General features: G+C 35.8%; 1 protein-coding gene across 7 annotated transcripts in view; it reads left to right on the forward strand.

Moving 5' to 3' along the window:
- The window catches only part of THOC2 (THO complex subunit 2), a 102,781-nt gene that overhangs the window by 43,225 nt on the left and 44,765 nt on the right, over window positions 1-14,791 (forward strand). For all 7 annotated transcript variants that reach the window (XR_009517971.1, XR_009517973.1, XR_009517972.1 and 4 more), the window contains exons 9-12: window positions 2,141-2,233; window positions 5,245-5,400; window positions 6,008-6,180; window positions 7,434-7,629. Coding sequence is in view for 4 of the 7 variants with exons in the window: in XM_060001960.1 (XP_059857943.1) it covers window positions 2,141-2,233; window positions 5,245-5,400; window positions 6,008-6,180; window positions 7,434-7,629 (618 nt within the window). In the remaining 3 variants the exon portion in view is untranslated. The remainder of the gene's footprint in view (window positions 1-2,140; window positions 2,234-5,244; window positions 5,401-6,007; window positions 6,181-7,433; window positions 7,630-14,791) is intronic.

The raw sequence follows: 14,791 nt of genomic DNA on the forward strand, positions 1-14,791 counted from the left end.
ATTCAACTATATGTTATCTATAAGAAACTTACTTTAAGATCCAAAGATATAAATATGTTGAAAGCGAAAGTATGGAAATAGATACCCCGTGCAAATAGTATCCAGGAGAGAGCTGGGGTGGCTATATAGACTTTAAGACAAAATTTTTTATAATAGATAACAAAAGGCATTATGTATTGATAAAAGGGTCAACCTATCAAGAACGTAACACACAACAGTTAATAAATGTATATGCACCAAACAGAGCCTTAAAATATATGAAGCAAAGATTAACAGAATTGAAAGGAGAAATCGACAGTTCTACAATAACTGTTGGATATTTCCATACCTTACTCTCATTAATGGATAGAACAACTAGACAAAAGATCAATAAGGAAATAGAGGACTTGAACAACACTGTAAACCAGTTAGACTTAACAGACATATATAGAACACTCCACCCAACAACAATAGATTACACATTCTTCCTGAGTACACATGGAACATCCTCCAGGATAGACCTTATATTAGACCACAAAACAAGTCTCAATACATTTGTAACATTGAAATCATACAAAATATCTTCTTTGACCACAGCAGAATGAAACTAGATCACAGATGAAACTAGATCACAGCAATAGTGAGGGATAGTGAGTGATAGGAAATTCAGAGCTGGCTGAGCTTTAGGGAGCATGGAGGGAGAATAGTCTGAAAACAACTATAAAAAGCAGAGATGATTCATACCCCATCTCCAGGCCTAGTAGTGTGAGGGGTCTGGGGAAAAGAGCCACCACTTGACTGGGTTACAGTGGGAGTGGTGTTCCTAGTGAGTCTAGTCTTTGTTCAAGTGTCAAGGTGAAGGGGGGAGGAGGGGTTTAGAGGATATATTTAGAGGAGAGGTTCAGGATATATGGGGTTTTGCTGAGGATGGATCATGAATTCCAGAGGATTCCATGGAAGTTTTTTAAGAAGGCTATGGATAGGTAGGATAGGACAGAACAGGGATTGTGCAGAGCAATATGAAGATCAGTTTACGGGAGTTGACATTTGTCCTGAGAGTCAGGGGCTTCTTGTGACTCATTTAAACAGAGATAATGGGAAAAATGAGAATATTCCTGGTGGATTCAAGTCAGGTAGTGAGCTTTTGTGGGTTTGCTTCAAAAGTGTGACCACCATTTGTTTTTAACGGGAAAATGTTTTGATACTAAATAACTGTTTAAAAAACATTTAGAATCAAACTATTGCTAAGTTGAAGACTTATCTGTCTTAAAAATTACAGTGAAACAATGCCTTTTTTATATGATATCTATTAGTTTCGTTAGCTTCATATATTATGTACATAACACCTATCACAATTGTGGGGGGCGCTTACTTACAAAGATCTCATTTTCAGTGTTGAGTAGAAGCAGAACATAGTGTATTGTCACTGTTTGCTTTTTATTTGCATTTTGCCATTTAATAATTGCTAGTTGTCCTCACGTCATTCTTCTATTCATCTGACCCCAAGCAGTTTAAAAATTAGGAAAAAGTTTTCTTGATAGCATTCAAAGATCCTTCTGTTTCTCCGTAGGGTCCATAGGGCTGACCTGGAATTGACCATTCCTTGTTTAAAATGTTGAATTATTCATGTGTATTAAGTATAGACACCTGTTTTGAAGGGGAAATCAGCTGGCAAGCAGATATACTTAGCATAAACCCCAAGAAATAAAAGAATAGGAAGAAAAGTATAAAGCAGACACAGATGGTTCCGTACTTCCAGATTTGTCAGTCTTGTCTATCTGCATCTCCACTGAGAAGTACTTGAAAAACCAAGTTAAGAAAACACACATATAAACAGAAACCCAAAATAGATATTATGCAGTATAAAATCTCATTCTGTTCAAGTTTCAGATTTTATTCAAATATCAGCATGTATTGTAAAATGTGTCCATTTTTGAAACTGCTTTCCTTGTGTTCATCAGATGTGCTAGTGTGAAAAGGGATATTCACATAAATATCTTTGTCCTGAATTTGGATGTTATTTATGATCAGGAAGAGCAATGAAGCTTATTGTTGACCTAGAGTTATTTGATGTAATTGTTCTTAATTATTGGTAGATAAATGGATATGATTTTAGTTGTACTTTAGGCACTAAATGGAAACTTTTCTTTTGTTTTTCAAGGAACCAAATGGAGAGACTCCTTCATCTTTGTACAGAGTTGCAGCAGTACTTCTACAATTTAATCTTATTGATTTAGATGATCTTTATGTACATGTAAGTCCGTCCAGTGGGCTGCTAAGAATATTTGGTTGTTCGTCCCAGGGGTGGGGAAGAGGAGTAGGCAGCCATATATAGCACTCCAAGATTGGTTCTAGGCTCTCAAGTCTTAATTTTTGAAGCCCTATTGCATTACTGCTTTGTGTTTACCTTATAAAGCAAATGAATTTAGTTCATTGGAACCATGGAAATGAAATACCTTTTGTCACCGTTACAGAATTCAAGGTTGGCTATGAAGTTAAAGTTCTTAATTGTCGTCAAGGCATACCTCATGGAGAGCGAGGCCAAGTTCTAATCAATGTGGTTTTAGACTTCAGTATTATACACAAATTAGGGGAAATATGAGATTACCTAAATAGTTCTTCCTTCTCACCCACATGTTAATTTTAGGCATTCAGTATGAATGGGGAACTTTTCATATACTTTAAAAAAATGGCTTCTTTTGTGTTTTTACTGGATAATAAATGACTGGTATTGTGCTTTTATTGCTGGATCTAGGATTTAGAGGAGTGTGTATGTGATTATGATTTATGATCTCTAGTTTAGCAACAGCTTAGCCTGTCAATTTGAAAACTCTAGGTTTGTAACATAGAAATTCCTGTTTTATTAAGTTGTGCATTAGGATATCTATGAACTGTCCAAAGCTGACATCATCTTCACCGCCTTTGAAATCACTTCCTTGCCTGTCATTGCATATTGTGGTTACAGAGTTGAATGAAACTTGATCACTACCTTGGAAGCAGTCATAGTCTAGCAAGGGAGAAAACATTTTGCATTATACAATAAGTACTTTATTGGAAGTATTCACAAAGTGCTGTGAGGGCCCAGAATAGATAGTGACCATCTCTGTCTTGGGGGGATTCTGGAAGGCTTTTCCAAACTACTGATGTTGAACTGGGAACTTGATAGATGAGTAGGTGTTGGCCAGGCTTAAAAGGTGGGAAGCTTTGTAGGTAGAATTAACCTAATATAAAGGCAGGAGGTTTGAAAAGGCTTCACTATCACCTTAGGGGAACAGCAGGAAGCTCAGAGTGGTTGGAGCCTCGGGTGGTATGTAGGAGAAATGAGGAGGGAGAAAGAATTAGGTTGGGGACCAAACTGTGAAGGGTTGTTAAGTGCCATGGTAAGGAGTTTGGATTTTTTTTCTTGTTGATAGTAGAGAGCCATTCAAGATTTAGAGTAGAGAAGGGATGTACAAACTGAAAACATGGAAACTTGGTCAGAAAAAGGAGAATCTGAAGACGTAGGTATGAGTTTATAGGCAAGTGTAGACTGGCAGGACAAATGGAAAGTACAAAAATGATGATACATTTATTACTGATATTTTTCAGTTTAACTTTAAATATAAGCAGACTAAGTGTTCCTGTTAAGGTGACAGAGATTTTCACATGGGATTAAAAACCAGTTTATTGTTTACATGAGACGTCTAAAACCTAAGGACAAAGAAAGGTTGAAAGTAAAATGGTGGGAAAAATATACTAGGGAAATTATTATTGTCAGGTAAAATAGAGATAGTCACTTTATAATAATAAAGTTCTGTTTATGGGAAGATATAATCGTTGTAACTTTATATACACCTAATAACATATTCTCAAAATACAGAAGACTAGAAATTGAGAGAACTATAATTAAAAACTTAGATTTAACCCATTGGGGTTAAATGGAGATTTTAGAGGCAATTGCAGTAGACTAGGTAAAAGATGAGGACCTGTGGTAGATATGTGATAGATATATAAATAAAGCAATAAAAATGGGTTTGATTGCCAGTGGAGAGAATAAAGAATGAGAAAAAGTCTCATTTACCTCCTTGTACCAGTCCATAATGCATTTTCTCCCACTCCCCTTTTTTGATTAATGGGATAAAGTCTATAGTATGTGGCTTAATATTTCACTGTGTTTCCTTTTATTATTTACTGATTGTTTACTTTGCATTAGACTTAGCTACTGAAATAGATTATGCATTTCTAGGGGCAGGAATACTTCTTTTATAGCTCACCATAGTGCCTAGCAAAAGCTACTAAGTAATGGTTTGTTGGTTATGTGTCTAGGTTATTTTACGAAATGTCCACATTAGCCATCTTCCATTTATACAAGATGGCTGAACTTGAGATACTTGATCCTTTGTTCATAATGGAGGGTCAACTATCCACATATTACTTTTTCTTTTGTAATAAACTAGAAACTAGTTTGTGACTTAAGTCAAATAGGTATCTAGAAAATGAAAAGTGAGATGGCAAGCTGTTCATAATTTTTCGACTTGAGATTTTTCATTTATTTTTTTACTTATTTTTTTATAGACATGTAAAGTTTATTTCTAGATCCCATGGAAATTTAATGGAGTTTGTAGAGTTTTTTTTTTATATAACTAGAAGAAAATGTGTGTATTTTCTAAGCATGACAACAGAAGCAAGCGATAATAAAGGAAACCCGTATAAATTATCAGGGCTGCTCTGAGAGCTATACCCATAAGTATAATCTTTTTCTTTTTTGCAGGTTCTTATTATCTGTTTTATACATATTAGTGTATATATGTCAGTCCCAAGAGATTTTTCATTTAGAGGAATCAACTTTGCCCCTTTATGTCAATCAGTAGTTTACCTCTTCCAAATTGGATCCGTGTGTAGTACTTTATTTAATTTGGAGTTTGGCCTTTAAAGGGGAAATCTGTGATATTTTTAATGGAACAGGTACACATCTTCTTGGGTAAACTAATAAATTCAATGGTAAGCATCACTGTTGTAGTATTATATTAATTTAGGACCTCTGACAGACAGAAGAGATGAAACTTTGAATTGCTACCTGAGTTTAAAAGGTGTACAAAATTCAGGTACTTAATCCTGTCAGGTTATATGAAAATAATGGAGAGAGACCTATTTAGAAGGGAAATTATGGTCATAAATAGGCCAGGCTTCTTATTTAGTTTTACCAATAGAGAGTAGATAGTGCTTGCATTTTGGATGTGCAAATAGTATTAGCTGTTTTATGAAATTTTAATGAACCATTTTTAGCTTCTTCCAGCTGATAATTGCATTATGGATGAACACAAACGAGAAATTGTAGAAGCTAAGCAGATTGTTAGAAAACTTACAATGGTTGTACTGTCTTCCGATAAAATTGACGAGCGAGAGAAAGAAAAGGAAAAAGAAGAGGAGAAAGTGGAGAAGGTATATAGTTTATTCTGATAAAATTAACATTGTCTTCTGGATTTAGAATTATGAAATTTAACTTGTGATGGTTAATCAACTTATGGAAGGATAATTTCTTAGTTTTGATTGTGGTGAAACCTGGTTTTTGGAATACAAATTTGCAAAGGTGGTTTTGTTTTTAATCTGATTGGCACCTTCCCAAAAGAGGCTGCAATGTTTTTTCTTATATAAATTTCAGAGTGTATTCTAAATAAGATAACACACGTTTTGACTATATTTGTGTTCTGTGTATTAATGTCTCTCCAGTCCTAAAGGGATTCTCAAAGATGGATGAATTCTAGTTCCCTGTGGCACAATAAAACATTAAGTAGGACCTAATTTAATTCCAAGTCTATAAACTGTCATGCTTTGGCTGCTAAATGAAAAAGCAGATCCTGTTGTTATTTTCCAATCACTAAAAAACTTGATTGTACTTTCAGGAAAATAGTGTTGCAGTTCCCATGAATGGCAGCTGTTGTTCACATACATTGTTGTATTGTTTGGCTTAATTTTTTAAATGAAACATATATAAAGATTTATTGGTGTCTGTATTCTTAGTATCTTTGCTGTAATTATTCCTTTTTAGCCACCTGACAACCAAAAACTTGGTTTGTTGGAAGCCTTGTTAAAGATCGGTGATTGGCAGCATGCACAGAACATTATGGATCAGATGCCTCCATACTATGCAGCTTCACATAAACTAATAGCCCTTGCTATTTGCAAGCTTATTCATATAACTATTGAGCCTCTCTACCGAAGGTATGTTTACTGTATGCTTTACTAATTGAGGTAGAAATAGTTTCGGACTACAAAAAAAAAATCTGCATGTTTATCTTGTCTCCTCAAACCAGGCATATATTTTAGTATGTTTTATCAGAAGATAAGAACTATTCACAGAGCATATCAGTTTGGCAGGTATTAATCAGTGAATTGTGTCCTATCATGTAGACCAGGTGTTGCAGAATTTGTGCTGCAGTGTTGTCTAAAAACTGTATGTTAGATTTCTAGGTTGGGTTTGCTCCGTTGAGAGTGAAAACTCCATTCTTCTGTTTTTGACTTTTCCTCCTCTCTTGGGGGGCAGAGAATTCCTAAGGTTTTTACTTAGTGTAATTTTCCTCTATCCTGGGTTGAGTGGCTCTGAGTGAGGACTTTGCCTCTCTGCTTGCCTTATCTCTCCTGGCATATAGGCTGCTGTTCTGGAAATTGGTAGTGCAGCCTCTCTCATCATCCCATAGTTACTGTGTCGACCAGTCCGCTAGCCCTCAGCCTACTTGCAGGATACTTAGGAGCAGTACTGGCAGCAGCTCTGGCTTCAGCCCCACAGATCAGAGCCTGCCTCAAAAGCCCCAGCCTTGTGACTCGTGCATAGCTGCTGGCTGCTGCCTTCAGTGCCACCTGGGCTGTGGACCATGAAGGCTTCTTCTCAGAGAGTGACCCCTGTGACTCCACAGCGGGACACCTGCTCAGCAGGTGAGAACTCTGGGCATGCTGTCCTTTTTAGTGTGACACACCCTCTTTCATTATGCTGCTCACCTTCCCTACCACCACCTACCTCATATTCAGTCTAGGTAGTGGAAGCCAGATTGAGAAATGTTTATTAACTTGAATCAGTGTTGTTATATCCATATTTTTCTGTTTCATCTTTGTGTCTCTGAGGTCCATCCCTTGTTCCCCATTCCCATATCCAGATTCCTGATACTGGCCAAATTTAACTAAAAACAAATTCATATGATGTATGTTAAATGTTACTTGGAATCTGCATTTCTCTGATTTCCTTTTCTTATGCAGTTAATTTGAAACAGTCTCTTAAGCTCTGATTTTTTTTTCAAATGAGTATTGTTTTTGTCTTTTTCTACCAGTTAAATTATTTGGTATAATGAAGTTAGGCACAGTTGAAATAGAGAAAGCAAATATAAGCAAGAAAAGTTTTACTTACTGATTAATATGATTGTGTTAACTTAAAATGGGGTATTGTATAGTTATATATATATAAATTTTCCTTCTTTTTGTAGAGTTGGCGTTCCTAAAGGTGCTAAAGGCTCACCTGTTAATGCTTTGCAAAATAAGAGAGCACCAAAACAAGCAGAGAGCTTTGAAGATTTGAGGAGAGACGTCTTCAATATGTTCTGTTACCTTGGTCCTCACCTTTCTCACGATCCCATTTTATTCGCAAAAGTGGTGCGGATAGGCAAGTCATTTATGAAGGAGGTTAGTAAGATTTTTTTTCTTCCAAGCAGAAAACTAAATTATGGAATGAAACTGTTCTGAGTATATTCTCTAGAAATAAAAAGAAAGTAAACTTAAGAAAAGGTTATGTTGAGTAAGGTTTGGGGAAAGTCAGTTGTGTCCCAACCATTTATATATAAAAACTTAAATCCAGCCAGATTATTAGTCAAGTCCTCCAGATAGGAAAATATGCTTTGGACGTGTGATTGCTTTTTGAATCCCCTTATAAATAGTGGTTAATTCAACATTCTTTCCTCTTGCTTTTCTTCTGCTCAGTTTTCTTGGCTGCAGTTTTGAATCATTGCCATTATTTGTGTGAAGTCCCTTCAACCTCAGACTGTTCAGGATCCATTCTTTTATTTTTTTTAGTAAACTTTTTATTGAAATAAAACATAATACAGAAGGCACACAAACCATAATTGTACAGCTCAGTGACATTTTCCAAACTAAACACCCATGTATCCACCATTTAGATCAAGAAATAGAACAGTACTAGCACCCCAGAGTTTTCCTTAAATGCCCTTCTAATCACTACCCCAAGGGTAACTTTATGTTATTGTTTTTTTTATTGATGTATAGTTGATTTACAATATTGTGTTAGTTTCAGATGTAGGGCAAAGTGATTTGGCTCTACATATATATATATATATATATATATTCTTTTTTTGGGATTCTTTTCCATTATAGTTTATTACAAGATATTGAATATAGTTCCCTGTGCTATACAGTAAATCCTTATTGTTTGTCTATTTTATATATGGTAGTGTGCATCTGTTAATCCCATACTCCCAATTTATCCCTCCTCCCCCTTCCCCTTTGGTAACTATAAGTTTGTTTTCTATGCCTGTGAGTCTGTTTCTGTTTTGTAAATAAGTTCATTTGTATCATCTTTTTAGATTCCACATATAAGTGATATCATATAGTTGTCTTTCTCTGTCTGACTTACTTCGCTTAGTATGGTAATCTCTGGGTCCATCCATGTTGCTGCAAATGGCATTATTTCATTCTTTTTTATGGCTGAGTGATATATTCCATTGTGTGTGTGTGTGTATATATATATCTATATATACATATATAGATATATATATACACACACATATATATATCTATATGTCTATATAGATATATATATAGATATATACACATACACACACCACATCTTTTTTATCCATTCATCTGTTGATGGACACAGGTTGCTTCCATGTTTGACTTATTATTTTTTAAAATTAGCTTCAAGTTATAATTTACATACAATAAACCTCACTTATTTTAAGTGTACAATTTGATGAGTTTTGACAGATGTATACAGTTGTGTGTCCACCACCGCAATCATGATATAGGATATTTTCATCATCCCAGCAAGTTCCCTCTTGCCCCTTTGCCATCAGTTCCCTCCCTTCATTGCTGGTTCCTGGCAACCACTGGTAGGCTTTCTGTCACTGTTGTTTTGCTTTTTCTAGAACTTCACATAAATGGGATAGTATAGAATGTACTCTTTTTTTGTCTGATTTCTTCCACTTAATGCTTTTGAGAGTCATTTCAGTTGTTGCACATGTCAGTAGTTCTTTATTGCTGTGTAATATTTCATTATATAGATATAACAGAGTTTATCCATTCACCAGTTGATGGGCATTTGGGTTGTTTCTAGTTGGGGGCCATTATAAATAAAGCTGCTATGGATATTCTTGTACAAGTCTTTTTTGGGGGGGTGCATATGTTTTTGTTTCCCCAGGAATGGGATTGCTGGGCCATATGGGTAAGTGTATGTTTAACTTTTTGTCAAACTTTTCCAACATGTGTGTACCATTTTGCATTCCTGGGAGCAATGTATATGACTTCCATTTGCTCTACATCCTCATCAACACTTGGTGTTGTCAGTCTTTTAAATTTTAGTCACTCTAATGGGTGTGTAGTTCTATCTTTTGTGCTTTTAATTTACATTTCCCTGATGATCAGTGATGTTGAGCATCTTTTCATGCCCTTATTTGCCATTTGTAATCATCTTTGTTGAAATGTCTATTCAAATCTCTTGCCCATTTTAAATTCAGTTGTCTTTTATTCTCAGTCTGATTTGCCTTGTCATTTTGTTTACTGTCTTTTGAAAAGCAAAAATTTAAAATTTTGATCGATTCCAATTTAACAGCACTTCTCTTTTATAGTTTGCTCTTTGTGTTCTATGAGATCTTTGCCTAACCAAGGTCTTAAAGTTGAAAAGAATACACAATTTCTTTTCAATTGTAAAGCAACGTAAGCAAAAGAATCTAGAAATCCTTACAAGCACAAATGCAGTTTTCTCCAGTGTTTGGCGATTGCACCTAATTTTAATTTTCGACTACAGTAACTATATAGAAAATTTAACAACTGTTGTGTATTAATCACTTGAGACCTGAGATGTTTGATTTGGCTTTAAATACTTAGCTGGTAGATAAATTTTTTTAATGTTAACAAATTTATATTGTGTAAAGGTATGCTGAAGAAATCTGCTAAGTAGTTCATTACTATACATAATATTTATTATATAGCATATATCCATATAAAAAAGAAGTATAACAGTGTTTCATTATCTTGATCCTTATCGTCTGAAAGGGATGTCATGTTAACTAGTACTTGTTTTTCCCATTGAATCGTATTGGGAAGCATGTGAAGTCAATTTGTCCCATTACTGGTGCTGTTAACATCGATCACTTGGTTAAGGTGATGGCTGCCAGGTTTCTCCAGTGTAGTTATTCTTTTTCTCTTTGTTGTTAATGTGTATCCTGTGGGGAGATACTTTGAGACAATGTAAACAGCCTCTTTTTCATCTTACCTTTACCCACTAATGGTATTCTTTTTTTTTATGCTATTCTTTTTCATTGAAAATCTTAATGTTCAGATCTCTTGTTCTGAAATTCTTTCTTTGGCTACAAGTATCATAAACTTGTAAGCAGGAGACCGAACATCAAACTTGTAGAAGTCCCGTATACAGACATATGTATAAACATATACAGATACAATATTGTTATCAAGATACACAGGTGCTAAAGCTGTTACTCTTCCACTCTGCCATCTCCATTGCAGCCCTCATTTATCTCTGTTCTATCAGAATTGTGTCTGGTGCCTGCCCCTAACTCTAGTCTCTATTTTTGCAGAGGTAGAAGGGCAGAAGGGAAGCAGAAAAAGTTTATTTTGATCCCAGTGTGGGAAGAAATCTGTCTTCTCTCATTGCTAAGGTTGTGGTAGGAAAAGTGAATCTTTCCAATGATCTGACTTAGAATTTTGGTTCATTGTTTTTACCCTAAAAACATTTCACTATAACAAATCATTATGTGTTTATAGGTTTAAAAGGCTTATGTTGCCTAACTAGGAATTTAACACGAGTTTTTAAGATTGCTTCTAAAGGGGGAATATGACCTTAGTTCCAAATAATGTATTTACAATGAACAAATCTTTAACAAATCTCTCATTCATAAGCTTGAGGTTGCTTGTATATATAAATTATGCATATTAAAAAATAGCTTATGTTAGATATCACTTAACAGAATAGTCTTTTCAGCCTATAGTTATTTGAAATCATTTATGTCTCTGATTGTGTGTGTGTATGTGTATGTGGTTATGTATTTCTGAAATTTGAGGTATGTAGTATAGGACTATCTAGTACAGTGAACCTCAAACTTTACATGCATCAGGATCACCTGGGGGTCTTCTTAAAATACAGATTGTTGGGCTCCACCCTCAGTTTCTGATTCAGTAGGTCTGGGTGGGACCCGAGAATTTGCATTTCTAACATGTTTCCAGGTGCTACTGATCCAAAGAGCAAACTTTGAGAACTGTTGTTCTAGTATATTAACCAATTTTGGTCCTTATTTCAGGCTTAAAAGAGGGAGGTGGCTCTATAGAATATTTCTATATGAATGCACACGTTTTGGTATCTTTAAAATTTTCTTTAATTATAAAGCACAGCTTTAACATGCTCACCTGACATACTTAAATGTTTTTGATAGCACCTACACACATAAAGATGAATTCCTTGGTGCTTTTTTGCATCCAGCTGATGTTAGTGGATTAAGTTGTTTCTGATAGTGATTACTAATATTGAGCTCTTACTCTGTGTCAGGCCCTATTTTAGTACCTTACATGCATCAGCTCATTTAATCTTTACCAAGCCTTTTGTGCTCTAGGTTAAGTAACTCGTCCCAGGTCACACAGCTAGTATGGGACAGATATGCGAGTTCAATCCAGGCAGTCTGGCTTCAGAGAGGCCAAGCTCAAAATCACCATGCCCTACTGCCTATACAAATGTAGTGTGTCTAAAATGGAAGAAATGATTGGTTGTCTAAATTTTTCAATTCTTGAAATTCCTTGCTATTTTAAATTATATCTGTATCAGTGGTGTTTTATTTTATCTCTGCAGTCTCTGTTTTCATCTCATTCTGTGTATCTCATATCCAAGCTTTTCTTGTCTTACTGAGTTCATAATATTTTTTTCTATGACAATATGCAGATACTTTTGGAGAATCTGTCTGTCCTCTGTGTTCTACTTTCTTCCAGACTAAGTTCATTTGTCTTTTATATGATTTTTTTAGGCTATTTATGTTTCCATAGTAGCCACAGCATTTCTTTTCATCTTAATATGGACAACTTCTTTTTGATATAGTGTGAGTGAATCCTCACACCCTTCCTACCTTATTTATGACCAGTCCTTCTCCCCTCAAGCTACAGTTTGAGTATTGGGTTCTCTTTTCAATCTTTTCTGTAGTCTGGAATAGGGGAGTGAATAAGCTCAGTGAGGCTGAGTATAGCCCCCAGTTTAGGGAACCTCTGCTTTGTCTTCTGAGATCGTGTTACCCATCCTATGCTAGGCATGCCCAACCAAGTGGGTATCCAACTCCCTTGGAGTTTGATTCTCTCATCCATCTGAGCACAGTTCCTTTGAGAGACAGCAAGCCTTAGTAGCCAGAATCCTGCTGGGCTTCTACTCACAAGGGTTTTTCCTCAGGCTACTTATTTACCTTGCAGGCCACATTGCCTAAAGGATTTTGTTGACTTACCTTCCTTGCTCGATACTTCTGGGGATTGGGTTAAGGTCAGGCGCCATACCACACTGTCTGTAGTTCAGAATCTTATGTGTGTTTGTGTGTGCATCACCTTGAAGTTAATAGCATAATTTCCTCTTTTTTTGCTTGGTTGGTGGTGAATTTGGGAGATTAAAAACAAATATGAAGACGTACTTTGTTCATTGCATTAGGGATTGGGGGAGAGAAATTATGTGTTCATGCTTCACTCTGTCATCTTAATTCAGTTATCTCACTGTCTCTTTATATGGCTATTTCTTATGTTGGCCTTTGGTAAAGAGCCAAAGTGCACTAAATTGATTCACAGATAAAGCTTAGAGAAACCTAGAGTCAAAGGGTCAGGATATATACCTTAGATTGGGTACTAGATGATATTCGGAATAGTTGTGATTATGATGATTGTGGTAATGTGGAAGAATGTCCTGATTCTTTTTTTTTTAATTAATTTATTTTTGGTTGTGTTGGGTCTTCGCTGCTGCGCGCGGGCTTTCTCTAGTTGTGGTGAGCAGGGGCTACTCTTGGTTGCGGTATGCGGGCTTCTCATTGCGGTAGCTTCTCCTGTTGCGGAGCACGGGCTCTAGGCGCACGGGCTTCAGTACTTGTGGCACGTGGGCTCTAGAGCACAGGCTCAGTAGTTGTGGCACACGGACTTAGTTGCTCCATGGCATGTGGGATCTTCCTGGACCACGGCTCGAACCCCTGCGTTGGCAGGCAGACTCTTAACCACTGCGCCACCAGGGAAGTCCCTGTCCTTATTCTTAGGAGATGCACACTGAATTTTTTTGAGATAAAGTATCATGTCTGCATTTTATTTGGTCAAGAAAAAAAGGCAAAATATTAATTGTTGAATCTACATGGTAGATATATAGGTGTTTATGGATAAGTATACTATCCATTCAACTTTTATGTAAACTTGAAATTTTTCATAACAAAAATTTGGGTTCCTAGGGAGAGAATGTACCTTAATACCATTGATCCTGAAACTCTAGTTTATGAACCAGCTACTTTAGAATTTTGACTTGATGTTTGTTGTTTTTTGTTAGCTATTAGGGGAGGGAGAGCCTGTGATCCTGCTTCAGTCCATTTATTTCTTTTCAAAATTGAAGATCTAACTTGGTTGTGTGGGTTAGAGCTCAAAATTAATATTCCTTTTGGATGAAGGTATGGGAGTCAGTCAAGTACAGTGGAATTACACCATACCTGTGCTTAGTTTATGTGAATGTGGCCAGACTTGTTCCATCAAAATACTGTGTGTATGTCTAGGAGCAAGGGTGAAATTGGAGAAATTTTTTTCTTTCATTTTGGTTCAGTTTCTCAGGTGTCTTAGAGAGTATCTCACCACATTCAGTTAGTCTAGTTTTTAAACTGTGTTTTCGTGTGACATGGCCCCCTAAATGCAAGCCAGTCACTTTATTTCATGTTCACATCTCGTGGTCACTTAGTGATTTCTCCTCATATTAGAGGGGAAAAACAGAGTCTTGAGTTGGACTTAAATGAAAGGTAATGTGTCTGTATACTTTATAGATGATATAAGGGATTTTTGTAGGGTAATTGTGAGTATATGTAATTTTTACTTTATGTGTTGACTTTGGAACCTACCTTGCCCACAGATTCTTCATTTAAGGCTGTCCCCCAAACAGAGTAATTAAAGCATTAGAAATTGATAATTAGGTGAACTAGTTTCATCAGGATGAGCTGCTAGCTACTTGCTAGTAATGTGACCTTAAGCTGGTCACTTTTCTAAGCCAGAGATTCGTGGTAATAATATTTGGCTTATCTAGCTCCTGGGGTTGCAATATGGATCAAATGAGATATGTCTAAACATGAATTAGATACTAATAATTAGGTATTCAATTTTAGTTAAAAAAATAGTTGTCATGAATTTTTTAGATCATAATAAGTTATCACTTATGTAAGCTATCACTACACTAGCTTTTGATGATTTTTTAAAAAGCGTTAATAATATACTTTAATCTATTTCTGTCTTTAAATATAAGATGCCACTTTAAAGTAGCAGTTTCACTTCCCTCAAGAGTAGATTTGATTTTATGTAGGAATGCCTTTAGCTTCTTTACGTTGTAGTGATAGATGTT

The sequence above is a fragment of the Delphinus delphis genome, chromosome X (genome assembly GCF_949987515.2).
Source record: "Delphinus delphis chromosome X, mDelDel1.2, whole genome shotgun sequence".
NCBI lineage: Eukaryota > Metazoa > Chordata > Mammalia > Artiodactyla > Delphinidae > Delphinus > Delphinus delphis.